This window comes from Piliocolobus tephrosceles, chromosome 8 (assembly GCF_002776525.5).
Source record: "Piliocolobus tephrosceles isolate RC106 chromosome 8, ASM277652v3, whole genome shotgun sequence".
Classification (NCBI taxonomy): Eukaryota; Metazoa; Chordata; class Mammalia; order Primates; family Cercopithecidae; genus Piliocolobus; species Piliocolobus tephrosceles.
In genome coordinates, this window is record NC_045441.1 from 6,588,189 (window position 1) to 6,612,508 (window position 24,320).

A 24,320-nucleotide genomic window follows, 5' to 3' on the forward strand; every position below is an offset into this window, starting at 1 on the left:
AAGTGATTCTCCTCCCTCAGCCTCCTGAGTAGCTGGGACTACAGGCGAGCACCACCATGGCCAGCTAATTTTTGTATTTTTAGTAGAGGTGGGGTTTCACCGTATTAGCCAGGCTGGTTTTGAACTCTTGACCTCAGGTGATCTACCTGCCTCGGCCTCCCAAAGTGCTGGGTTTACAGGCGTGAGCCACCGCGCCTGGCCGAGGTTTTTTTTTTAGATGGGGTTTTGCTCTTGTCGCCCAGGCTGGAGTGCAATGGCACAACCTTGGCTCACTGCAGCCTCTGCCTCCTGGGTTCAAGCCATTCTTCTGCTTCAGCCTCCCCAGTAGCTGTGATTACAGGCACGTGCCACCATGCCTGACTAATTTTGTATGTTTTAGAGATGGTGTTTCACCATGTTGGCCATGCTTGCCTCGAACTCCTGACCTCAGGTGATCTGCCTGCCTCAGCCTCCCAAAGTGCTGGGATTACAGGCATGAGCCACTGCACCTGGCTGGATGTTGAGATTTTTTAAAACTCCTGGATGATTCTGATGTACAGGCAAATTTTGGAACTATTCCTCAAATATTTAACTTTTGAGGAGCTGCTTGCTCCTGAGTTCCAAACACTTAAAAACATTTACAAGTTTTTACTATTTGTTTTAAGAAAGCCAAGGAGTTGACTTGTTTTGTTTGTTGATAGCCAAGAAATATTTTTCTTCATGGCCCTGATCAGCAAGTAAAAATAGGAGACTTTGGTCTGGCCTGCACAGACATCCTACAGAAGAACACAGACTGGACCAATAGAAACGGCAAGAGTAAGTTTTTGGTTTTGTTTTGTTTTCTTTGCATAAGCAAAAGACATGGTTGCACATGTTAGTATTTAAAGAGAATCATAAAGATTTAATAGCAAAGATGAGATAAAGATAAAAAGCAACCGTCGTTCCCTTAGGAGCTACACTAAGCTTGCTCATAGTAAATGTTATTTAATGTTGACAATGCTAACACTGCAGCGTTTAATATGTGACTTTTGAAATGATAGGAATACCAACACATACGTCCAGAGTGGGTACTTGTCTGTACGCTTCACCTGAACAGTTGGAAGGATCTGAGTATGATGCCAAGGTAGTATTTGTTGCTTTCTGTCCTCTCATTCAACTTATTTGGCAGTCGTAAATAACAAACAGTACAGGGCCGGGCGCAGTGGCTCACGCCTATAATCCCAGCACTTTTGGAGGCCGAGGTGGGTGGATCACCAGAGGTCAGGAGTTCCAGACCAGCCTGGTCAACATGGTAAAACCCCGTCTCTACTAAAAATACAAAAATTAGCTGGGTGCGATGGCAGATGCCTGTAGTCCCAGCTACTCTGGAAGCTGAGGCATGAGAATCGTTTGAATCCAGGAGGCAGAGGTTGCAGTGAGCCAAGATCGTACCATTGCACTCCAGCCTGGACGACAAGATCAAAACTCCGTCTCACAAAAAGAAAAAGAAAAAACAAACAGTACAATGAAATGCAGAAGTTCTGTCATAGAGATGTTTTTGGAGATAACCGAGTACTGTAGATTACTAACTGGCTCAAACTGCCCTAAGAAGCTAGCTCACTTTTCAGTAGAATCTGTGTTGCCTACTTTACCATTTCAAAATCCACAGGTGTCACACATTGTTTTTGTTTGTTCATTTGTTGTTGTTGAGACAGGGTCTTACTCTGTTGCCCAGGTTGGATTGCAGTGGTGTCATCACAGCTCATGGCAGCCCCCAACTCCCGGGCTCAAGTGATCCTCTCACCTCAGCCTCCCGTGTAGCTGTGACTTCAAGAGTTGTGCCACCACACCCAGCTAATTAAAAAAATATATATATATTTGTAGAGATGGGGTCTTGCTTTGTCCAGGTTGATCTCAAACTCCTGGCCTCAAATGATTCTCCTCCCTTGGCCTCCCAAGTGCTGGGATTACAGGCATGAACCACTGCGCCTGGCCTAAATCGATTTTGAAATGAGCTTTCCCTTTAAAACCTCACGGTTCACCTCAGGACGCTAGACTTCACGGAAGCCTGTGTTCAGCCTTTCTTTTTTTTTTTCAGGCTTCAGTGAATAAACGCCAAGGGGAAGCCTGCACCTTGACTCCCCTTGAAATAGAATGAACATGTTGTAAAGTTTGAATCCCCATTGTTCCTTGAAGAAATGCTAAAATCCATTTTTCAAAACAACAGCCTAGTAAAATTTTCTTCCTTTTGATGGCTCTTGGAGCTTTTCAGTGATTGGGAAAGAGCTGTCAGAAAAAAATGATGGCTGCCCCTAAAATCTTGTCTAGTGAAGACCTTTCTAAAAAAATCTATTTTTAGGAGTAGTATCACAGATTTTATGCAGTTTGTTAAATGTCACCAAGGACACTTGGTAAGTATGAGTGGAGGCAGAGGTGAGACCGGAGGAGAACCCGCGACCCACTGTGGCTTCCCCGCAGCTGACACTAGCAGGCGTGAGCTCACGTCCCTCTCCCTGGGTCCGGCCTGGATTGTTACGGGGTGCTGAAGACAGTTGTATGGTCGTGACTGCTGTGGGTGGGGATTATCCCTGCCCTCCACCTGACCATCCATTCTGCGTGCCCACGGATGCCCCTTTTTGGAGTCGTGAAAGTCCCTGTCTCTGATGAGCCATCCTGCTCTGTTCCCTTCCTTGTGGGTGACTGTATATCCTCATTCTTAGAAACCCTCTCCTGTTTGGCGGGTGGAACACAGAAATGGGAACGTTCTTCTCACTCTGTATTTCACTACTGAGTCCCCCCTTTTTTTCTTTTTCCAGTCAGATATGTACAGCTTGGGTGTGATCCTGCTAGAGCTCTTTCAGCCATTTGGAACAGAAATGGAGCGAGCAGAAGTTCTAACAGGTTTAAGAACTGGTCAGTTGCCGGAATCCCTCAGTAAAAGGTGTCCAGTGCAAGCCAAGTATATCCAGCACTTAACGAGAAGGAACTCATCGCAGAGACCATCTGCTACTCAGCTGCTGCAGAGCGAACTTTTCCAAACTTCTGGAAATGTATGTGCTTTTGTTTTTCTTGGTCCTGGAGTGAAGGTGGTTTTTATTTCCTCTCTTGGGGAAGGAAGGGGTGGGTGGTGCCCCTGGGCTGGGGCTGGAAGAGCCAGATGATGGTTCTGGAGGCGGGGCCTATTTGTTCTCATCCACTTCCTGCCACTCACCTGCAGGGCGTGCTCGCAGGACTCACTCCCCTTAGGGTAGCAGCTCTGGCCCCAGCAGGCACAGGAGGTATCTGCTGGTGTTCACAAAGAGGAGTGGAGGGCTGGGGGCCAATCCCACAGCTAAGGCCGGGTAGGAAAGCCTCCTGAGGCCTGGTGGGTGTGACTCTTCCCCAGAAAGGCCAGAGGGGCCCATCGGGTTTGCCCCTTCTGATGGCTGGGCCTTTAAATGTCCATGTCAAAGTCTGACTCTTCACCACCTGCCTGCTATTCTGGGCTGTCTGGGTGTCAGTCGGGGGCTCATCACTGGCAGGGCTGGTGAGCCCTGAAGTGGTGGGTGGGTCCCTCGAGGGTGTTTTGGTCACTGATGAGTTTAGCACTCTGTCGGAATTTCGGGTTGTAGAAGATCCTGGCATCTCCCCGGGTCGTCCTGAAGAGTGTGCCCCGGGGGGCTGCTGCCGTCCCTGCGCAGTACACAGCCACTGCGGACCACCCAGGAGAGGCAGGGGTGGCCTGGTGTGGGGGTCTGGCTGCAGCTGCTGCCCTGGACATGGTCTCTGTACATGTTTTTTTTTTAATGCTGAGGAAAATATGAAGCTTAAAATAGAATTTGTTTAAATTGTGAATCCTGGCCAGGCAGGGTAGCTCATGCTGTAATCCCAGGCATGGGATTTTGGGAGGCCGAGGTGGGAAGATTGCCTTATGTCAGGAGTTCGAGACCAGCCTGGCCAACATGGTGAAAGCCCCTGTCTACTAAAAGTACAAAAATTAGCTGGCCATGGTGGTGCACACCTGTAATCCCACCTCCTCAGGAGGCTGAGGCAGGAGAATCACTTGAACCCGGGAGGTGAAGGTTGCAGTGAGCCAAGATCACACCACTGTACTCCAGCCTGGGCAACAGAGCGAGACTCCGTCTCAAAATAGTGAATCCTATTTCAGTGAATAGTCGAGCTTAGACTCATATTTGTGCAAAGTATTTAAACCCATTCTCAGAGTTCTCTGACTGTATCAAGCACTAGGTTGAATGCCAGTAGCATGCTTGTATTCACTGTCCACGTAAGCAGGTTGACTCCCTACCACCTGTCTACTCTAAGAGTTATAAGCACCAGGCGCGGTGGCTCACGCCTGTAATCCCATCACTTTGGGAGGCCGATGCGGGCGGATCATGAGGTCAGGAGTTCAAGACCAGCCTGACCAACATGGTGAAACCCCGTCTCTACTAAAAATACAAAAATTAGCCAGTTATGAGCCACCACGCCCAGCCACAGATGTGGTTTTTTTTTTTTTTTGAGACGGAGTCTCGCTCTGTCGCCCGGGCTGGAGTGCAGTGGCCAGATCTCAGCTCACTGCAAGCTCCGCCTCCCGGGTTTACACCATTCTCCTGCCTCAGCCTCCGGGGTAGCTGGGACTACAGGCGCCCGCCACCTCGCCCGGCTAGGTTTTTGTATTTTTTAGTAGAGATAGGGTTTCACCGTGTTAGCCAGAATGGTCTCGATCTCCTGACCTTGTGATCCACCCGTCTCGGCCTCCCAAAGTGCTGGGATTACAGGCTTGAGCCACTGCCCCCGGCCCTAGATGTGGTTCTTAAAACCAAGTATAAACATTTATCTTCACACATGAAGGGGATTTTCTAATGCTCAGTTAAGACAGCTATTAGAGACTATAGTTATTTAGTATTTATGGTAAGGATTTCTACTGTCTTGCAAAAGTTTTTTGTATAAAATGAAACCTTGGCTGGGTGTGGTGGCTCATGCCTGTAATCCCAGCACTTTGGAGGGTTGAGGCGGGTGGGTACTTGAGGTAAGGAGTTCAAGACCAGTCTGGCCAACATGGCGAAACCCCATCTCTACTAAAAATACAGAAACTAGCTGGGCTTGTACGAGAGCGCCTGTAATCCCAGCTACTTGGGTGGCTGAGGCACGAGAATAGCTTGAACTGGGGAGGCACAGGTTGCAGTGAGCCGAGATCATGCCACTGTACTCCGGCCTGGGCAACAGCAAGATTGTCTCAAAACAAACAAAAAACAGGTCCGGGGGGAAAAACAGTCCAGGCATGGTGGCTCACGCCTCTAATTCCAGCACTTTGGGAGGCTGAGGCGGGCAGATCACTAGGTCTGGAGATTGAGACCATCCTGGCTAACAGTGGTGAAACCTTGTCTCTACTACAAAAAATTAGCCAGGCGTGGTGGCAGGCGCCTGTAGTCCCAGCTTCTCTGGAGGCTGAGGCAGTATGGCGTGAACCTGGGAGGCGGAGCTTGCAGTGAACTGAGATCACGCCACTGCACTCCAGCCTGGGCGACAGAGCGAGACTCTGTCTCAAAAAAAAAAAAAAAAAAAAAAGTAGTAAGTTATTTTAATGGAGTTTAAAATATTTTCTCCTTACAGGTTAACCTCACTCTACAGATGAAGATAATAGAGCAAGAAAAAGAAATTGCAGAACTAAAGAAGCAGCTAAACCTCCTTTCTCAAGACAAAGGGGTGAGGGATGACGGAAAGGATGGGGGTGTATCTGTCTAACCTTCCTCAGGCTGTATCTGTAGGATGTAAGTGGACTTAACTTTTAAGGTAGTTAACTGGAATGTAAATTTTTAATCTTCATTAGGGTATAGTTGGTATAATTCTTAGCTGTATTTAGTAAGCCTTTAGAAGACTTATTAAAGATGTCAGAGTGCCCCAAGCTGGTGCTCCTTCCTTTCCTGCCTCACAAGCTCCGTTTCCTGAATTTCCTACCTAAATATCACCATATGCCCAGTCTCTGAAACAAAAATCTTGGACCTCATCCTCAATTATTTTCTCCTTTCAACTCTGTTGACCCTCTGTCTGGTCTTTATCTAGAAGGTTCTACCGCAGAAATTGACGTGTGCCCCTGTCACTGCCCAAGCTCAGGCCTGCACATACATACTCACTGGACTGTTCCAGTTTTGACAGCTGCCAGTCTTCCTACCCCTTTCGCACTGCAGCCGAAGTTCATTACCTGAAAGACGCCTGATCATTTCATTCCTTGGCTCCAAACCTTCTGCTGCCTCTAAGATAAAAGCTCAACTTCTTAACAGTGTATAGTGTGCAACTTCCAATGTTTTTTTTTTGGGATGGAGTCTCTGTCGCCCAGGCTGGAGTGCAGTGGCGCCATCTGGGCTCACCGCAAGCTCCGCCTCCTGGGTTCACGCCATTCTCCTGCCTCAGCCTCCCGAGTAGGGGACTACAGGCGCCCGCCACCACACCCGGTTAATTTTTTTGTATTTTTAGTAGAGACGGGGTTTCACTGCGTTAGCCAGGATGGTCTGGATCACCTGACCTCGTGATCTGCCTGCCTCGGCCTCCCAAAGTGCTGGGATTACAGGCGTGAGCCACCGCGTCCGGCTGCAACTTCCAGTCTTTTTATCTTTTCTCTCCACCTTCAGTTTAGCGTCATTCCAAAACCACACCCTTGCAAAGCTTTGTACTCCTCACCCGAGGTGATCTCCAGGCAGCTCAGATCTCTTTCCCGCCTTTGCCCTGCACCGTTCCCTGGTACTTCCTCCTTTTTTGTAGCACTCAACTCCCCAGCCAATCTGTACATCCCTCAGAGGCAGCGATCTGAAGAAGTGATTTTTGAATCCCAGAAAGGGTCTGCCATGGAGTTGGCAGTCATCACGGTAGATGGCATATGATTTTGCTGGATTTTAAATAAAATGAAAACCACAAATTACATGATGCTTTTATTGACATTTGACAACTGGCCTAAATAAAAAGACTTTGACTCTAATACAAGTCCCCTTACTGATAATAGGCATGAAAGAGCACCATTCTTAAAATCTAAACCCTTTAAAATCGGTAACGGAAATTCACTTAAGGAGCTTGAGGGCCGTGTTAAAAGGAGCCAGGTTTTCACAAGACCTCATCCACCTCTGCACGTTGGCTGGCACTGTCACACTGCAGCCTCCGGTCTGCTGGAGCACAGACCACAGCACCACGTCTGCTACGGTGAGTTCATTCCCGGCGAGCCAAGGGCTCTTCCCAAGAGCTGAGTTCATAGAACGGAAAACAGCAGATTTTTCTTTACTGCTTCCCTCTTTTAACTGAAAAATCGCAATATCTACCCAGCTATCTATAAGGGTTGCGTTGACAGCATTATGCTTCTGGCCAAACAGAGAGAACAAGAAACGTGCAATGTTCCCTTCTCCTTCAATGGGGCACATCGTCTGGACACTGAATTTCATCTGCGTCTTCGGCACTGAAAAGAAAAAACACGCGAGGTAGCATCACCAGAGCATCCCTGTGAGGGAAGTACTCGCACAATGGGGAAGGGGACAGTCACCAAACACCACAGACTGATGACATGGGAAAGGGTGTTTTCAATAAGAACATCACATTTTCAGTCTCTTAAGATGCTTAATACTGAAAAGGGTTTAAGTGCAAACTATGTTAACAAAGTAACCAAAAAGCCATTCCTGGTATTTGATTATGACAGTTCTGAAGCTGGAAGGGACCTCAGACCACCTGCTCCAATCCCTGCTGCCTAAGGATTTGGAGGCTGAGGGCTGGAAACCCAGGAGTTGCATCTCCCAGGCTCTTGGCCTCATAATCGCTTTCTGTGAGGCTGAGGGCAGTTAAGGTATGAATGACATGAACTTGCTTCCTTCCATATCAACATAACCAGAAGAGGCATACATCTGTGGGATAGTGAGTACCTGACATCCTATCTTTATATGGCCATATGAGAAGATAATTTCAATGTCCCTATGATAGTAAGTTCTAGAATGTGAGGGCAAGATGGCTGTGATAGCCTTGACTCCCCTGCTTTGCCTGGTTGGACAGAACCCCCTTCCTCCAATGCTCACAGTCCCCGCTTGAGCTGTGTCTCACTCAGAGACCCTAAACTTTGCAGAGGAACAAGGGCATCTTTGCGGTGCTTCATCTCTGCTCCTCCTCTAGAACTACCCCACGGGCTTTCTAGACTTAGAATATCTGACCTGATACAAATCGCTGTATGGCCGGTATGCCACACAATGTCCTAACCCCTTGCTGCCTCGTATCAAAACCATGTTGCACATCTCATCATACAGTACAGCTGACCCTTGAACAGCGTGGGGGTTAGGGGCACTGACTCCCCACTGCTGTGCAGCGAAAATCCACATAAAACTTTTTGACTCCTCCAAATCTTAAGCACTAACAGCCTACTATTGACGGGAAGCCTTACCCTTGACAGTTGATTCACACACTTTGTATGGTCTATATATCATATGCTATATTCTTACGATAAACTTGGGAAAATGTTAAGAAAATAATAAGGATGCTGGGCATGGTGGCTCACACCTGTAGTCCCTGCTGCTTGGGAGGCTGAGATGGGAGGATCACTTGAGCCCAGGAGGTTGAGGCTGTGGTGAGCTGTGACCGTACCACTGCATTCCAGCCTGGGTGACACAGCAAGACCCTGCCTCTTAAAAAGAAAATGATAATGAATTTACTATTCATTAAGTTGAAGCGGATCATCTTAAAGGTCTTCATCCCACTGTCCTCATGTCGCTAAGAGGGGTTGGTCTTGCTGTCTTGGGTGGCAGAGGTAGAAAGGGAGGCAGGAAAGGAGGAGAGGCAAGCATGGTGTAGCTTTAGGGAAATACATCATAATTTGTCTGACTGTTTGCCTTTTGATTTCTCTAAAAATAGTTCTATGCAGCATGAACCCTTCCACCGTTTGCTTTAGTTTCACTGCTTGTATCATAGAAGACTCCAGGTCATAAAAGAAGTCAAAAGCAGCCTCGAATGATCAGAAGCCTTCTCCCAGACTGTCTAATGGAAATCTGTTTTCCAGCCCGGCTTCTCCTAGGTCTTCCTCCTTAACATCTGGCACTGGCTTGGAAACACTTCTTCCCATTAAGCTGTCTTATGTTAACTCTTCTGTGCAGTGTCTGTCAGCCCTTGAATTTCTCCAAGATCTGTACCCTGAGACTCTTCACCACCCACTTTTGCCCCATCTGTCATCTATTTCATGGTTTCCTTGGTTGTCGTAGATCCTATGAAGTCACGCACATCTGGACACAGGTTTCTCCAGCAGGAATGTACTGTTTCACCGTGATGGCTTTCACAGCTTTGTATACAACGATGGCCTCTTCAATGATGTAATCCTTCCAGACTCTTCAAGATGTTCTATCAGGGTTCTCTCTCTTTTGCTTTTTGTTTTGAGATGGAGTCTTGCTCTGTCACCCAGGCTGGAGTGCAGTGGCAGGATCTCACTACAACCTCCACCTCCCGGGTTCAAGCAATTCTCCTGCCTCAGCCTCCCAAGTAGCTGGGATTACAGGCATGCCTAGCCAGGGGTCTCTTTCATAGCACTGACAATTCTTTCATAGAATACTGTGTGTAATGAGCCTCAAAGGTTCTTACGACTTTTTGATCCATGTTGTGTTAGGGGGCAAGCAGATGGCTTTGACACCCTTGGTGTTAACTCATGGGGCTCTGAGTGACTGGAGCACTGAAGAACTTTCAAAGGTGTCCCTTACTGGCAAGGTACATCCTGACTTCAGGGACAAGGCACCAATGGAATTAATCCAGAAAAAGGGTTCTTGTCCAGGCATTGTAGAACCAAAAGACGAGCAGCTGTGTTTATCTTTTCCCGTGAAGTCTTGGGTGTTAGCAGCTTTACAGGTAAGAGCTCTCCTGATCATAAACACAGCTGCACCTGCACAAAACAGGAGGGTTAGCCTAGCCCTCCCTGCCTTCAATCCTGGGACTCCCTTCCCTTCTTTACTAATAAATGTCCTTTGTGGTTCCCCCCACCCCAGATTAGGGCAGTTTTGTCTGCATTAAAAACATGTTGACACAGGTATCCTTTCTCCTCCATGATTTTCTTAATGGCATCTGGGAACTTGTCTGCTGCCTCTTGGTTAGCAGAAGCTGCTTCTCCTGTGATCTTGACATTTTTAAAAGCCAAACCTTTTCCTAAAATTATCAAACCATCGTTTGCTGGCATTAAACTCTCCAGCTTTAGATCTTTCACCTTCCTTTGGCTTCAAGTTGTCATATAATGACTTTGCTTTTTCTCAACTCATAAGAGAGTCTATAGGTATGCCTTTCTAACAGGAATCCTGCAGCCCACATAAAAGCTGCATTTTCTTTTCTCTTTTTTTTTGAGATGGAGTCTCACTCTGTATCCCAGGCTGGACTGTACTGGCGCCATCTTGGCTCACTACAACCTCTGCCTCCTGGGTTCAAGCGATTCTCCTGTCTCAGTCTCCTGAGTAGCTGGGACTACAGGTGAAGGTCACCATGCCGGGCTCCTTTTTGTGCTTTTAGTAGAGATGGGGTTTCACCATATTGGTCAAGCTGGTCTCGAACTCCTGATCTCAGGTGATCCACCCACCTTGGCCTCCCAAAGTGCTGGGATTACAGGAATGAACCACCGCACCTGGCCAAAAGCTACATTTTCAATACAAGATAAATAGGTATTTTGCAAAAAGTGCAAGGTTTTTGCACTTCCTGGTGCAGCTATAGTGATGCCTTCATGAATTTCCCCTTTTTTTTTTTTTTTTTGAGACGGAGTCTCGCTCTGTCACCAGGCTGTGGAGTGCAGTGGTGCAATCTCGGCTCACTGCAACCTCCACCTCCCAGGTTCAAGTGATCCTCCTGCCTCAGCCTCCCGAGTAGGTGGGACTACAGGCACACACCACCAAGCCCAGCTAATTCTTGTATTTTTAGTAGAGACGGGGTTTCACCATGTTGGCCAGGATGATCTTTATCTCTTGACCTTGTGATCCGCCCACCTTGGCCTCCAAAGTGCTGGGATTACAGGCGTGAGCCACTGTGCCTGACCGAAAATTTCCCTTTTTTAAAACAATGGTTTTTACACTGAATTCATTTATCTTGAAGTGGCAGCTGCAGACCTCTGGTATATATCAAGTAATTCAACTTTTTCATGTAATATCTTGACTTTTCTCTGCTTCTTGGGAGCACTTTCAGTATCACAAGAGACACTCTGTAAGTGCCCCATAGTGTTAGTCAAGGTTTATGACCATGCACGATGGAAACATACCCAAAACATGATGAAAAATACCCAAGAACCTCAAGAGATCACTTTTTTTTTGAGACGGAGTCTCGCCCAGGCTGGAGTGCAGTGGCGCAATCTCGGCTCACTGCAAGCTCCACCTCCCGGGTTCACGCCATTCTCCTGCCTCAGCCTCCCGAGTAGCTGGGACCACAGGTGCCTGCCACCATGCCCGGCTAATTTTTTTTGTAGTTTTTAGTAGAGACGGGGTTTCACCGTGTTAGCCAGGATGGTCTCGATCTCCTGACCTCGTGATCCACCCACCTTGGCCTCCCAAGAGATCACTTTTGACTGCAACATGCAATTTCCTGGAGAGGTGAATTAGCTGCTCACACCGAGATGACTGGCGTCACAGGGTGTCTGAAGCAGAATGAAGCAGACACTCCCCACGCTTGAGGCGGCTGTGAAATTATTCCAGCAGTACAGTATGTTTGTTCTACAGTTAATGTTACGCAGTTGGGATTTTATGCTCATCCTCACGTTTGTTTACATTTCTTTCAACTGCAGGTGGTGCCATGTATAGTGTGTGTATAAGTTTTGATACATTTTAACTTCTTAAAATAGATTTGTGTACATTTTGTGGTAGCAAATAATAGACTAGTATGTAAATATTTTATGCCTCATAGCTTTTTCTTACTTGTTTTGATATTTTTCTTCTTTTTTGTTTTGAGATGGAGTCTTGTTCTGTCGCCCAGGCTGGAGTACAATGGCGTGATCTTGGCTGGCTGCAACCTCCGCCTCCCGGGTTCAAGAGATTCTCCTGCCTCCGCCTCCCGAGTAGCTGGGATTACAGGCGCCCGCTACCACACCTGGCTAAGTTTTGTATTTTTAGTAGAGACGGGGTTTCACCATGTTGGTCAGGTTGGTCTCAAACTCCTGACCTTGTGATCTGCCTGCCTTGACCTTACAAAGTGCTGGGATTACAGGCGTGAGCCACCGCACACAGCCTTGATTTGATATTTCTAGGCTATGTGGTTTGTCTGCTAGTTTTTTCAAATTGTTGCAAATCTCCAAAAAATTTTCCAAGATAGTTATTTGAAAAAAAATGCACGAGGCCCAGGCATGGTGGCTCACACCTGTAATCCCAGCACTTTGGGAGGCCAAGGCAGGTGGATCACGAGGTCAGGAGTTTGAGACCAGCCTGACCAACGTGGTGAAACCGTCTCTACTAAAAAAAAAAAAAAAAATTAGCTGGGCATGGTGGCGTGTGCCTATAATGCCTGCTACTCAGGAGGCTGAGGCAGGAGAATCGCTGGAACCCAGAGGTGGAGGTCGCAGTGAGCCAAGATTGTGCCACTGCACTCCAGCCTGGGTGACACAGCGAGACTCTGTCTCAAAAAGAAAAGAAAAGAAAAGAAAAAAATCCACATGTAAATGGACTCATGCAGGTCAAACTCGTGGTGTTCAAGGGGCAGCCGTGTGTAAGTTTAACTCAGTCCCATCTACTTACCATTCTTCCAAATTAAAGTGAATCCCAGCTGATACTCTTGGCGGGGCTGTTTTTTATTCTGTTCTCCAAAGCACTTGAGAAGGTTTTCAGGCACTCTCTTGACTGAGGAGTGCGTGTGCACCGTGGACAGGACCCTAAAGTGCTCACAGAGCAGCCTGTGCAGCACGAGCAGGGAGAGGGGAGGGGAGGCCGGGTTCGCGTTGATCACGATGTCTTTCAGCGCCCCATAATCCTGGGGAAAGAGCAAGACATTGTACGAATAACAGTAATCGGAGAGTGCCACTGTGCCGGGTGCGAGTCTAAGAACCTAACCAGGGTTATCTGACTCCTCCACTTCCATGAAGAAGGCACTAGCATCTTCTCCAGGTTGCAGCCAGTAACTTCTCCAAGGCCATTCGCTCAGGATGGAGTGGAGCTGGGATATGAGCTGACTCCACCCCCTTACCCCCAACGAATAAAAAGTTGACTCCACTGTCAAATAAAACAGCATATCAGGAATGACACTTTTTTTTTTTTTTTTTTGAGACAGAATCTCACTCTGTCACACAGGCTGGAGTACAGTAGATGATCTCTGCTCCCTGCAACCTCTGCCTCCCCAGGTTCAAGTGATTCTCCTGCCTTAGCTTCCTGAGTGGCTGGGACTACAGGTGCCTGCCACCACGCCCAGCTAATTTTTTTAAACAATTATTTTTAGTAGAGATGGGGTTTTGCCATGTTGCCCAGGCTGTTCTCAAACTCCTGACCTCAAATGACCTGTCTGTCTTGGCCTCCCAAAGTGCTGGGATTACAGATGGGAGCCATGGTGCCTGGCCTAGGAATGACACTTCTATTTGTCCCTTTTAACCTGCAATTATTCCAGCTACTGAATCTTTCCAACAGCTGACCACAGCCAATTTGTGTAAAGATGTTTCCATGAAGAACCCCTTAAGAAGGGGTGTTGGGGCCGGGCACGGTGGCTCAAGCCTGTAATCCCATCACTTTGGGAGGCGAGATGGGCGAATCATGAGGTCAGGAGATCGAGACCATCCTGGCTAACACGGTGAAACCCCGTCTCTACTAAAAAATACAAAAAACTAGCCGGGCGAGGTGGCGGGCGCCTGTAGTCCCAGCTACTCAGGAGGCTGAGGCAGGAGAATGGCGTGAACCCGGGAGACGGAGCTTGCAGTGAGCTGAGATCCGGCCACTGCACTCCAGCCTGGGCGACAGAGCCAGACTCCGTCTCAAAAAAAAAAAAAAAAGAAAAAAGAAAAAGAAGGGGTGTTGGCTCAAGATATCATTGGTGATGAGGGATAGGCAGATTCTAAAATACTAGGCGTTAACTGAAGTGCTCAGACTCATAGCCTTGTTTTTTCCCACTGGGTAACCCTCTTCAGTGCCAGTGGCCCATGGGCACAGAGGCCAGGCAATGGTTCGGGGCCACAGTTTGCTCTGGCATGGGGCACTATGAGAGGTCCAGGGGGATGGGCCTGTTATAAATCCAAACCCATGCATGACAGCCTTTTTAGATAAAGACTCTCTTATTTCTTCTACACTTTCACTCATAATAATGAATGCGATGATGTGAACACTCACAGCCAAACTCCTTGGCTTTCTGTACCCCGCCTGCCACTCCTGACCAATGTCCCACACGTCAGCCTACGCGGAATGCCTTGCAGTTCCCTGAACATATTGTATTACTTGACGCTGGGTCTTCTGAGGTATCAAAATTCATCTTGAGCACCATGTGCTCTGAGATGCCTCCCAAGCACCCTGAGAAATGACTGCTATGGCTGCTCATGCTCGAAAACTCATCTGCTAGGCTCCGGCTCCCTGAGGGCCTGGTTGCACCTCGTCTGAGTCCTCAGTGCATGCCAACAAGTACTGGATGAATGAGGGAGCAGTGGAAGGAATATATGAATGCAGAGGTACTGAGGTTACCAAATATCCCAGCCCTGGGTGAGACACCACAATGCTTGCATTTTTCAGGGCTTTAAGTAGTGCTATTCTAGCACCCATTCTAGAGGAGGCTATTGGTAGGGATTCTTGGGACAAACCCTTTTTGCATCCTCAAATAAATACCACTTCATTGTAACAAACGAGATGGTCTTCCTTTGCATATCAGATTCTCCCCTAAATTAGCTGAACCCTGTAAACTTCAATCATGAGAGCCGGCTGATGCAACTTACTTGTAATACAGCAAACTGAATTCAAGCAAAATGCACTTGAAATATGAGACTGTGACTGGCCTGAGCAATACATTTCAAAAGGACGGGTAGGATTTTTGTGCTTGGGCAGTCATGGTTCTGAAAGTTGGCCTACTATCAAAGAGAGTCTGGGCTGCCTGTGCTGAACCTCTGGGGAACACTGAGCAAACAAGCTGAGATCTGTTCTTCCAGGGCTCGGAGGCTGCTGGACCCATGCCTGGACTGGCAGAGGCTGTAACTCTCCTCCACTCCTCCTCTGCCTACACATCCTCCCTGTCCTCTACTTGGTCTGAGAAGTCAAGAAGAGGCTTTAGAGCTTGTTTTGACTTCACTCCTGCCTTGTGAATCTGTTCTGTGCAAAGGCACACTCATTTAGAGGAGAAAAAAATATGAATATGCTCTTGGCTCTGCCTTTGAAAATTAGAAAGCTAAGGCTTTTTTTTTTTTCTTTTTGAGACGGAATCTCGCTCTTTCGCCCAGGCTGGAGTGCAGTGGCGCGATCTCCGCTCACCGCAAGCTCTGCCTCCCGGGTTCACGCCATTCTTCTGCTTCAACCTCCCAAGTAGCTGGGACTACAGGCGCCCGCCACCACGCCCAGCTAATTTTTTGTATTTTAGTAGAGATGGGGTTTCACCATGTTTGCCAGGATGGTCTCGATCTCCTGACCTCGTGATCCGCCTGCCTCTGCCTCACAAAGTGTTGGGATTACAGGCGTGAGCCACCGCGCCCGGCCTGAAAGCTAAGGCTTTAATCACAGTAGCACAATTTCCCGGTACTAACCACTCAGCACCTACTAACATTTCAGCTTTCAAAACGAACTTACCTTCCCAAGCACTGAATTCAAGTCCAGCACATTGGTGGTTAAGGTCGTGGGCTCATCCGCTTGGATTATGTTGGTTACATCCAAGTCTGCATCTGGTGTTTGAATCATCTTGGAGAGACCATCAACTGCAGCTTTCAACTCATACAGACGTTTTAAAATATCATCTTGGCGGGACTCAAGAGCTTGCAGAGATGGGTTAGATTCTTCCTAAACAAACCAACAGCCAAATGTTCATTTCCTCTCCCATCAGAACAGTGTTGTTTAAATTTGATCACTTGTCTTACTTTGCCATGCACTTACCAAACCTCCCACCCTTTAAAAGAAGACATTATGGGCTGGGTGCGGTGGCTCACGCCTGTAATCCCAGCACTTTGGGAGGTCCAGGTAAGCAGATCATCTGAGGTCAGGAGTTCAAAACCAGCTTGGCCAACATGGTGAAACCCTGTCTCTACTAGAAATACAAAAATTAGCCAGGCGTGGCGGCGCGTGCCTATAATCCCAACTACTCGGGAGGCTGAGGCAGGAGAATCGCTTGAACCCAGGAGGTGGAGGTTGCAGTGAGCCGAGATTACACCAATGCACTCCAGCCTGGGTGATAGAGCAAGACTCTGTCCCAAAAACAAAACAAAACAAAACAAAACAAAAACAAAAAAAAAAACTTAAATAAAAGTTGTGGCTGAAAGCCACTCTGAAACTGTATGGTTCCGATTTCACGTAATTTAGTCTAAGAACAGGGAAAGATAGAAAATGAACACGATTTTTAGTTCTTGTTCTTAACAAACTAAGAATACTTTGCTTAAATAAGTAGCAATGAGAATGTAACTCAGTAATTTATACAAACAGGGAAAAGGGAACACGGGTTAAAACAGTTTTTTAGCTTGGAAGCATACTCATGGAGCTAATCAATTCCCCAAATCATTTTCTTGCCTTTTCTTTTGTCCTGGAGACAGGGTTTCACTCTGTTGCCCAGGCTCAAGTGCAATGGTGTGATCATGGCCCACTGCAGCCATGACTTCCTGAGCTCAAGTGATCCTCCTGCCTTAGTCTCCTGAGTGCCTGGGACTACAGGTGTGCACCACCAAGCCTGGCTAAGTTTTAATATTTTTTTTGTAGAGACAGAGAACTGCGCTATGTTGCTCAGGCTGGTCTCAAACTCCTGTCCTCAAGCCATCCTCCCACCTCAGCTCCCAAAGTGCTAGGAAGACAGACGTGAGCCACCACGCCCAGCCAGGCCACCATTTCACCTAGCCTATTCCACCTTGCACCCATTCTAGTCCATCCCTGCAATCCATCCTTTAAGATGGCAGCTAGAAAGATTTTTAAAAAGAAACTCAGGGCCAGGCGCAGTGACTCATGCCTGTAGTCCTAGCACTTTGGGAGGCCGAGGCAGGCAGATCACCTGAGGTCAGGAGTTCGAGACCAGCCTGGCCAACACTGTGAACCCCCTGTCTCTACTAAAAGTACAAAAAATATAGCTGGGTATGGTGTGGGTGCCTGTAATCCCAGCTACTCAGGAGGCTGAGGCAGGAGAATTGCTTGAACCTGGGAGGCGGAGGTTGCAGTGAGCAGAGATCGCGCCACTGCACTCCACCCTCGGTGACAAGAGCGAGACGCCGTCTCAAAAAAATAATTTCAGATATTGTGACTGTCTCCCCCTTGCTAACCTCCTAGGTGCTTAGGATAAAATGTCAAACATTTAACATGGCTGCACAGACATCTTGTATCATTTGGCCTGTGGCTACCTTACCTCACCCAATTTCCTCCTTTGCTGTGTGCTCTAGCTACACTGTCCTAGGAGTTCCTAAAACACCATGCTGGCTCCGACCCCAGGATCTTCCCGTGCTGTTCCCTCTTTCTGCATCGCTCTTCCGTCTTCTCTTGTTTGCTTAACTCCTGTTTACCCTCGGGCTTAATCAGCACTTTCTCACCTTTCCTAGCCTGCTGCTCTTATTTAAGATCAAACAGCAGAGCACTGTGAAGTCCACTGACTTCTGGGTGGAACAGAGTTTAGTATGCCAATTAAATTATCGGGTGCTGGCCAGGCATGGTGGCTCACACCTGTAAGCCCAGCACTTTGGAAGGGCCAGGCGGGTGGATCACTTGAGGTCAGGAGTTCAAGAGGACAGCATGATGAGACTCCATTTCTACTGAAACACAAAAATTAGCTGGGCTTGGTGGTGGGCACCTGTAGTCCCAGCTACTCAGAGGCTGAGGCAGGAGAATCACTTGGACCCAGGAGGTGGAGAATGCCGTGAGCCGAGATCGCACCACTGCACTCTAGCCTGAGCGACAGGGTGACTCCATCTCAAAAAAAAAAAAAAAATTAGGTGCTGACTGAAAATAAATTTGAAAGCAAGATGTGTAACAGGGAGGGCCACTACCTGTGTAACATTCTGTTACTTAATGGTAACTCCTGAGTCATATTTCCAATCTCTCTTAACCAGCCTATATCTGCACATTGTTTGTGTATAAGCTTGCTAATTTCCACAAATGGCAGTAGGGTGTCTGCTCCAATAGGGCCAAAAATGCACCTACTGGATTCAAAGCTCAGTCAGGGCCGGGCGCGGTGGCTCACGCCTATAATCACAGCACTTTTTGAGGCCAAGGCGGGCAGATCACTTGAGGTCAGGAGATCAAGACCAGCGGGGCCAACATGGTGAAACCCCGTCTCTACCAAAAATACAAAAATACAAAAAATTAGTCAGCCGTGGTGGCGGGCACCTGCAATCCCAGCTACTGGGGAGGCTGAGGCAGGAGAATTGCTTGAACTCGGGAGACTGCAGCTGCAGTAAGCCGAGATCGCGACACTGCACTCCAGCCTGGGCAACAGAGTGAGATTCCGTCTCAAAAACAAAACCCAGTCAGGAATGAAGACTGTCTGAAGTACTGTATGTGTAATGTGGCTTGTGATTTTTAAGCCCTGAGTGCAGCTTGATCTAGTCCTTCATGATCTGAGTAATACCAAAATGTTCAAGATCTGTTTTATGTCATTGGTGCCTTGTAATGTTGGCCTGCTGTTTTCCTTGCTGAGACTAGATTGTGATGTGGTATGTTATTTTTATCAATTTGTTTCTATTTATATGTATTTATAAACAGCTTATTCTTCATGTTGCTCTCCTTTACCCTGGAGATGCTTGATTGCTTTTTTTGAGATGGGGTTTCACTCCATTGCCCAGGCTGGAGTGCAGTGGCACGATCACAGCTCAATGAAGCTGACCTCCTGGGCTCAAGTGATCCTCCCACCTCAGCCTCCTGAGTAGCTAGAACTACAGGCACATGCTACCACACCTGGCTAAGTGTTGTACTTTTTGTAAAAATGGGGTTTCACCATGTTGCCCAGATTGGTTTTGAACTCCTAGGTTCAAGTGATCCTCCTGCCTTGGTCTCCCAAAGTGCTGGGATTACAGACGTGAACCACCGTGCCTGGCCAAGATGTTTTATTGCTAATTATTTGTCCACATTGTTATCATCTCCTAGAAAAATTGCTGGAAGAGTGGGATTACGTGTCCTCTAAGTTGTAAGTTCACAAAAGGCCACAGGAAGTTAGGCAGCAGACTTAAACACAAGTAAAACAGACCCTGCAAAACTTGGCCTTCAATGAAAGGTGACATTCTCCAACCTAGGTTGTCTTTCTGGTTTCATGGAACTGTGCAGTTGGAGGGTGACTGGGCCCTGTTTCCATGGCACTGTCTAGGTGCAGGGACCATTGAACCATGTCTGCTATTTCTGTCTTAGCTCTGTACTGAAATAACACGTAGTGTTACTGGGTTTCAAAAAAAAGTCCGTCCCTCCTGATCTAGGCAGAAAGCCATTAAAGAAAGCAGAAGGATAACAAGCAGTGGGAAAACAGACCAGAAAAGTTACCGATTCACCCATCTTGTGTCAGAATAGACAGGCCTGTTTCTCCTGCTGGAAACCTAGGATGTATGTTTGCAATGAGAAAAGAGTGAAAGACTTGAGCAGGTACATTACAAAAGAGCAATCACAGTGGCCAGTGAATATGAAAAGGTCCTCAACTTAGAGAAGTCTGGAGAAATCCAAACTAAAACTACCCTAGGATACCACGCTACACCCACCAGTTTTGGGCAGGGTGCAAATATCAGGAATTCTTCCACCCTGCCGGTAAGCAGTGAGCGAGGTAAGCAGTGAGTGAGCGTGTAAACCAGTACAACAATTCTGGAAAACAATTTAGTAGAGTGGAAAGCCAGGTGGGCCACTGAGCCAGGAGTCCCGTTCATTAGTACATACCCCATGCCTGCTCCTCTGTATAAGAATATTCACTGCAGGCCGGGCGCGGTGGCTCAAGCCTGTAATCCCAGCACTTTGGGAGGCCGAGAAGGGCGGATCACGAGGTCAGGAGATTGAGACCATCCTGGCTAACACGGTGAAACCCCGTCTCTACTAAAAAATACAAAAAACTAGCCGGGCGACGTGGCGGGCGCCTGTAGTCCCAGCTACTCGGGAGGCTGAGGCAGGAGAATGGCGTAAACCCAGGAGGCGGGGCTTGCAGTGAGCTGAGATCCGGCCATTGCACTCCAGCCTGGGCGGCAGAGCGAGACTCCGTCTCAAAAAAAAAAAAAAAAAAAAAAAAAGAATATTCACTGCAGAATTGTTCATAGCAGGTTAAAATGGAAAATAATCCAGTGTCCCTGAGCAAGTAGGATGGATAAGTGTATGGTGGAGAGCCATGCAATAGAACAGTATACTACAGAGAAGATGAATACTTCTGATGTTACAATAAAATGACTCCTAAAATAATGTCTACAAAAAAGAAGCCAGGGCTGGGCACCAGTGGCTCATGTTTATAATCCCAGCACTTTGGGAGGCTGGGGTTAGAGGATCGCTTGAGGCCAGGAGATCGAGACCACCTCGGGTGTCGATAACCACCTTTTAGGTAGAGATGGGGTGAGACCCCATCTCTACATATAAAAAAAAAAAAAAAGCCAGACACATCAGACTATATGCTGTATGCTTACCTATATCAAGACTATTGTTTAGGGGCCGGGTGCAGTGGCTCACGCCTGTAATCCCAGCACTTTAGGAGGTCGAGGCGGGTGGATCGCTTGAGGTCAGGAGTTCGAGACCAGCCTGGCCAACGTGGTGAAACCCCGTCTCTACTAAAAATACAAAAATTAGCCAAGTCCAGTGGACGGTGCCTGTAATCTCAGCTACTCAGGAGGCTGAGGTGGGAGAATTGCTTGAACCTGGGAGGCACAGGTTGCAGTGAGCTGAGATCGCACCACTGCACTCCAGCCTGGGCAACAGAGCAAGACTCCGTCTGAAAAAAACAAAAAAACCCAAAAAACCAGACTATGTTGTTTAGGGATAAATACTGAGTTGACAAAATAATAGAGACAAGCAGGACATAATTACCATAAAAAATCAGGACCTGGGGTTGGGGGTGGGGAGGGAAGGTTTAAGTGGAAAGAATTGAGGGGTGACAATGTGTGTCAACCTGGACCGTGGTGACCCTGGGGTTCGCTTTGTAATTCCTCAAAATGAGCATTTATGTGCTATTCACTCTTCAGAGGGTAGAATCTCTGAACTAAAATGTTTAAGCAACCATATATATATATATATATATATATAAAAGACAGATTTTTATTTTAATTAAAACATTTAAAAAATAGAGACAAGGGTCTCGCTATGTTGCTCAGGCTGGTCTCAAACTCTTGGGGCTCAAACGATCCTCCCACCTTGGTCTCCCAGAGCGCTGAGACTCCAGGCATGAACCACCGCGCCCGACCTGGAAATATATATATGTAGATATATAGATATATTTTTTTTGAGACAGTTTCGCTTTTGTTGCCCAGGCTCGAGTGCAATGCAATGACTGGATCTCGGCTCACTGCAAACCCCGCCTCCAGGGTTCAAACGATTCTCCTGCCTCAGCCTCCCGAGTAGCTGGGATTACAGGCGCCTGCCACCACACCTGGCTAATTTTTGTATTTTTAGTAGAGACGAGGTTTCGCCATGTTGGCCAGGCTGGTCTCGAACTCCCAACCTCAGGTGATCCGCCAGCCTGGGCCTCCCAAAGTGCTGGGATTACAGGCGTGAGACACAGCGCCTGGCCTGGATAACTCTTTTAAAAGAGAAAAGTTTGGGTGAGTCCCTGGCCGGCCGGCACAGATGCCGGGGTGGGGCCGTGAACCGGGTGGGACTCATTCGCTCCGGCCTGTGGGGACCCGGTCCAGCTGCCGGCCGCCGCGCGTGCGCACTGGGCGGGGGAACCCGCGCTCCTACCTGCACGTGGCCAGCGCCGGGCGCCGGGCCGCCGCTCCGGCCGTGCACGTTGGGGAGCCGGTACATGCAGGTGGGAAGCTCCACACGGAGAGGCGCGCCACCCCCGTGATAGGGCTTTACCTGGTACATCGGCATGGCAGAACCAAAGCAAGAGGGGGGAGCGCGTGCCAGCCACCGACGCTGAGAAACCGTCAGAGGCCACGACCGAGGGCGGCCACCTCCCTTCTGACCCTGCTGCGGGCGTTCGGGAAAACGCAGTCTGCTGTGCTCTGATTGACCCAGGCTTTTTGACGTCACGGACTCGACCTCTGACAGAGCCAATAGGCGAAAAGGAGAGACGGGAAGTATTTTTGCCGCCCCGCCCGGAAAGGGTGGAGCACAAGGTCGAAAGCAGCCAATGGGAGTCCAGGAGGCGGAGCGCCTGTGGGAGCCGTGGAGGGAACTTTCCCAGTCCCGAGGCGGATCGGGTGTTGCATCCATGGAGCGAGCTGAGAGCTCGAGGTGAGCCGGGCTCGCGGTCTCCCCTCTCGTGCGCCCTCTTTGACACCCACGGCGTTCCAGCCTCCCTGGAAATGCGGGAAACATGGCCGAGGCGCGTGGCGAAGCCGCCGCGTGGAGGCCCCGGAGCAGCGACCTCAGCGCCCCAGCGATCTGGTGCCCCTTGGGTGCGCCTTGAGGCCGAAGCAAGCTCCTTCGGGGTCCTGGGCTGCGGGCAAAGGATTCGGCCCTGTAAGGAGTTGGGTTCGACCCGTCCCAGACAGGCCTTGCCCACATCCCATCACAGGGCCGTGGACTTGAAACCGGAGCGTGAAATCCCCATAGACTGAATGCATTTTCTTTCCACTTGTTCTCTCTTCCTTTTTATTTTTATTTTTATTTTTATATTATTTTATTTTTAATTTTTTTTTGTAGAGACGGGGATTTCGCTATGTTGCCGAGGCTGGTCTCGAACTCCTGAGCTCAAGCAATCTGCCCGCCTCGGCACCCCTAAGTGCTGGAATTACAGGAGTGATGCACTGTGCCTGGCCTTTTTAAAAAATTGAGATTGTTTTGGGGAGGGTAGAGCGTCCAGACACATCCTAATTTGCATAGCCGCGCAGTTTAAAAAAAATGCAATGCATTTCTACCCGTTAGGGTATGTGATTTCTACCTGTTAGGGTATGTGATTTCTGGCTGGTAGGCTACACCGAATCTTGGCTAGCACAGTTGCATTCCGTGTCAGATTTGTAAACGCAAATTTGCTTTCTGCATTTAAATATATTAAATATATTTAGGTAACTACATTTAAATGTATTGAGACATTTAAATAAATCTGGGGTCTGTATCTAAATGCGCTCCCTCCTCAAATTAAATATCTGAAGTGGGCCGGGCGCGGTGGCTCACGCCTATAATCCCAGCACTTTGGGAGGCCAAGGTGGGTGAATCATGAGGTCAGGAGTTCATGACCAGCCTTGCCAACATGGTGAAATACCGTTTCTACTAAAAATACAAAAATTAACCGGGGATGGTGGCGGGAGCCTGTAATCCTAGCTACCTGGGAGGCTGAGGCAGGAGAATCTCTGGAACCCAGGAGGTGGAGGTTGCAGTGAGCTGAGATTGCACCACTGCAGTCCGGCCTGGGCGACACAGCAAGACTCCATCTCAAAAAAAAGAAGAAGTGGACCTGTAGCCTATAGTGTGTTGCCAAATAAACTTATTTTTAGAGATACTTCTTTCCATTTTCTGTGAGATCATCTGCAGTTTCACATGGTAGACAGACTTGGGTGAGATTCTTAGCAGGGTAGAATGAAGAGTAAAGAGGTTTGGTTATTTCATAAGGGTTTATTGAAGGCCTCTGATGTGTTAAATGCTGTAGGAAATACCCAGTGATTTCTCTTTCATGGAGGTTTCCTGCTTTCTCTTAACAAGTTATCAATTGAACTGTTTACTGGAAATTGCTAAGTTAATGAACACACAGGATACATTCTTTGGATGAGCAGACATTGGTTGGGCAGAGGAGGAAGAGGAGAGCAGTTTAGACAGAGACCTGCTTATACACTGTAGTGTCTAAAAGAGCTTGTGATGTTCAGGAAGCAATTGTTCACTGTGCTACAATGTAGGGCATGGCTGGTTGCGGTGGCTCACGCCTGTAATCCTAGCACTTTGGGAGGCCGAGGCAAGCGGATTACCTGAGGTCAGGAGTTCAAGACCAGCCTGGCCAACATGGTGAAACCCGGTCTCTACTAAAAACACAAAAATTAGCCGGGTGTGATGGTGGGCGCCTGTAGTCCCAGCTACTTGGGAGGCTGAGACAGGAGAATCGCTTGAACCTGGGAGACAGAGGTTGCAGTGAGCCAAGATCATGCCATTGCACTCTAGCCTGGGCGACAGGGTGAGACTCTGTCTCAAATAATAATAATAATAATAATAATAATAATAATAATAATAATAATAATA

The 24,320-nt window shown here is 48.0% G+C and overlaps 3 protein-coding genes, 1 long non-coding RNA gene and 1 other non-coding gene across 14 annotated transcripts in view; 3 read left to right on the forward strand and 2 right to left on the reverse strand.

The window, feature by feature from the left end:
• Positions 1-6,220, forward strand: part of EIF2AK1 (eukaryotic translation initiation factor 2 alpha kinase 1) — a 38,930-nt gene extending 32,710 nt beyond the window's left edge. For 5 of the 7 annotated variants that reach the window (XM_023197775.3, XM_023197776.3, XM_023197777.3 and 2 more), the window contains exons 12-15: positions 681-795; positions 1,020-1,102; positions 2,775-3,008; positions 5,551-5,773. In XM_023197775.3, the coding sequence (XP_023053543.2) occupies positions 681-795; positions 1,020-1,102; positions 2,775-3,008; positions 5,551-5,682 (564 nt within the window). In that variant the 3' untranslated portion in view covers positions 5,683-5,773. Of the gene's footprint in view, positions 1-680; positions 796-1,019; positions 1,103-2,774; positions 3,009-5,550 lie in introns of all 7 variants that reach the window. The other 2 variants (XM_023197774.3, XM_023197778.3) reach the window with 2 other exon arrangements.
• A 627-nt stretch (positions 6,221-6,847) lies between these two features.
• On the reverse strand, positions 6,848-22,318 carry AIMP2 (aminoacyl tRNA synthetase complex interacting multifunctional protein 2). 3 transcript variants are annotated; one of them, XM_023197783.2, is made up of 4 exons: positions 21,885-22,318; positions 15,642-15,848; positions 12,636-12,867; positions 6,848-7,378 (listed from the first exon to the last, which is right to left on the reverse strand). In XM_023197783.2, the coding sequence occupies exons 1-4, from the start codon at positions 22,017-22,019 to the stop codon at positions 6,990-6,992; spliced, it is 963 nt and encodes a 320-aa protein (XP_023053551.1). In that variant the 5' UTR covers positions 22,020-22,318; the 3' UTR covers positions 6,848-6,989. The 3 variants fall into 3 exon arrangements, with proteins under 3 accessions (XP_023053551.1, XP_023053552.1, XP_023053553.1); XM_023197784.1 differs by having other exon boundaries at positions 22,005-22,150; XM_023197785.2 differs by having other exon boundaries at positions 15,642-15,844; positions 22,005-22,132.
• On the forward strand, positions 6,991-10,340 carry LOC111530519. Of its 2 annotated transcripts, XR_004229076.1 has the most exons (3): positions 6,991-7,128; positions 7,296-7,759; positions 8,812-10,340. It is a non-coding gene; the product is annotated as an uncharacterized LOC111530519 (long non-coding RNA). The 2 variants fall into 2 exon arrangements; XR_002727831.1 differs by lacking the exon at positions 8,812-10,340 and having other exon boundaries at positions 7,296-8,432.
• Positions 13,989-14,124, reverse strand: LOC111530521. Its single transcript, XR_002727833.1, has one exon. It is a non-coding gene; the product is annotated as a small nucleolar RNA SNORA42/SNORA80 family (small nucleolar RNA).
• Positions 22,319-22,339: 21 nt separating the features above from the next.
• Positions 22,340-24,320, forward strand: part of PMS2 (PMS1 homolog 2, mismatch repair system component) — a 25,840-nt gene continuing 23,859 nt past the window's right edge. The window contains exon 1 of the mRNA XM_026447617.2: positions 22,340-22,385. Within this exon, the coding sequence (XP_026303402.1) occupies positions 22,363-22,385 (23 nt within the window). The 5' untranslated portion in view covers positions 22,340-22,362. The remainder of the gene's footprint in view (positions 22,386-24,320) is intronic.

Bases quoted from the DNA above. Each gene is read 5' to 3' on its own strand.
- AIMP2 (XM_023197783.2), bottom strand. From the start codon at position 22,019: ATGCCGATGTACCAGGTAAAGCCCTATCACGGGGGTGGCGCGCCTCTC. The intron at 12,868-15,641 runs GTAAGTTCGTTT...CTCTTTCCCCAG, and splicing joins TGAATTCAGTGCTTGGGAAG to GATTATGGGGCGCTGAAAGA. The intron at 7,379-12,635 runs GTAAGTAGATGG...TTTTCTTTTCAG, and splicing joins CACTTTAATTTGGAAGAATG to TGCCGAAGACGCAGATGAAA.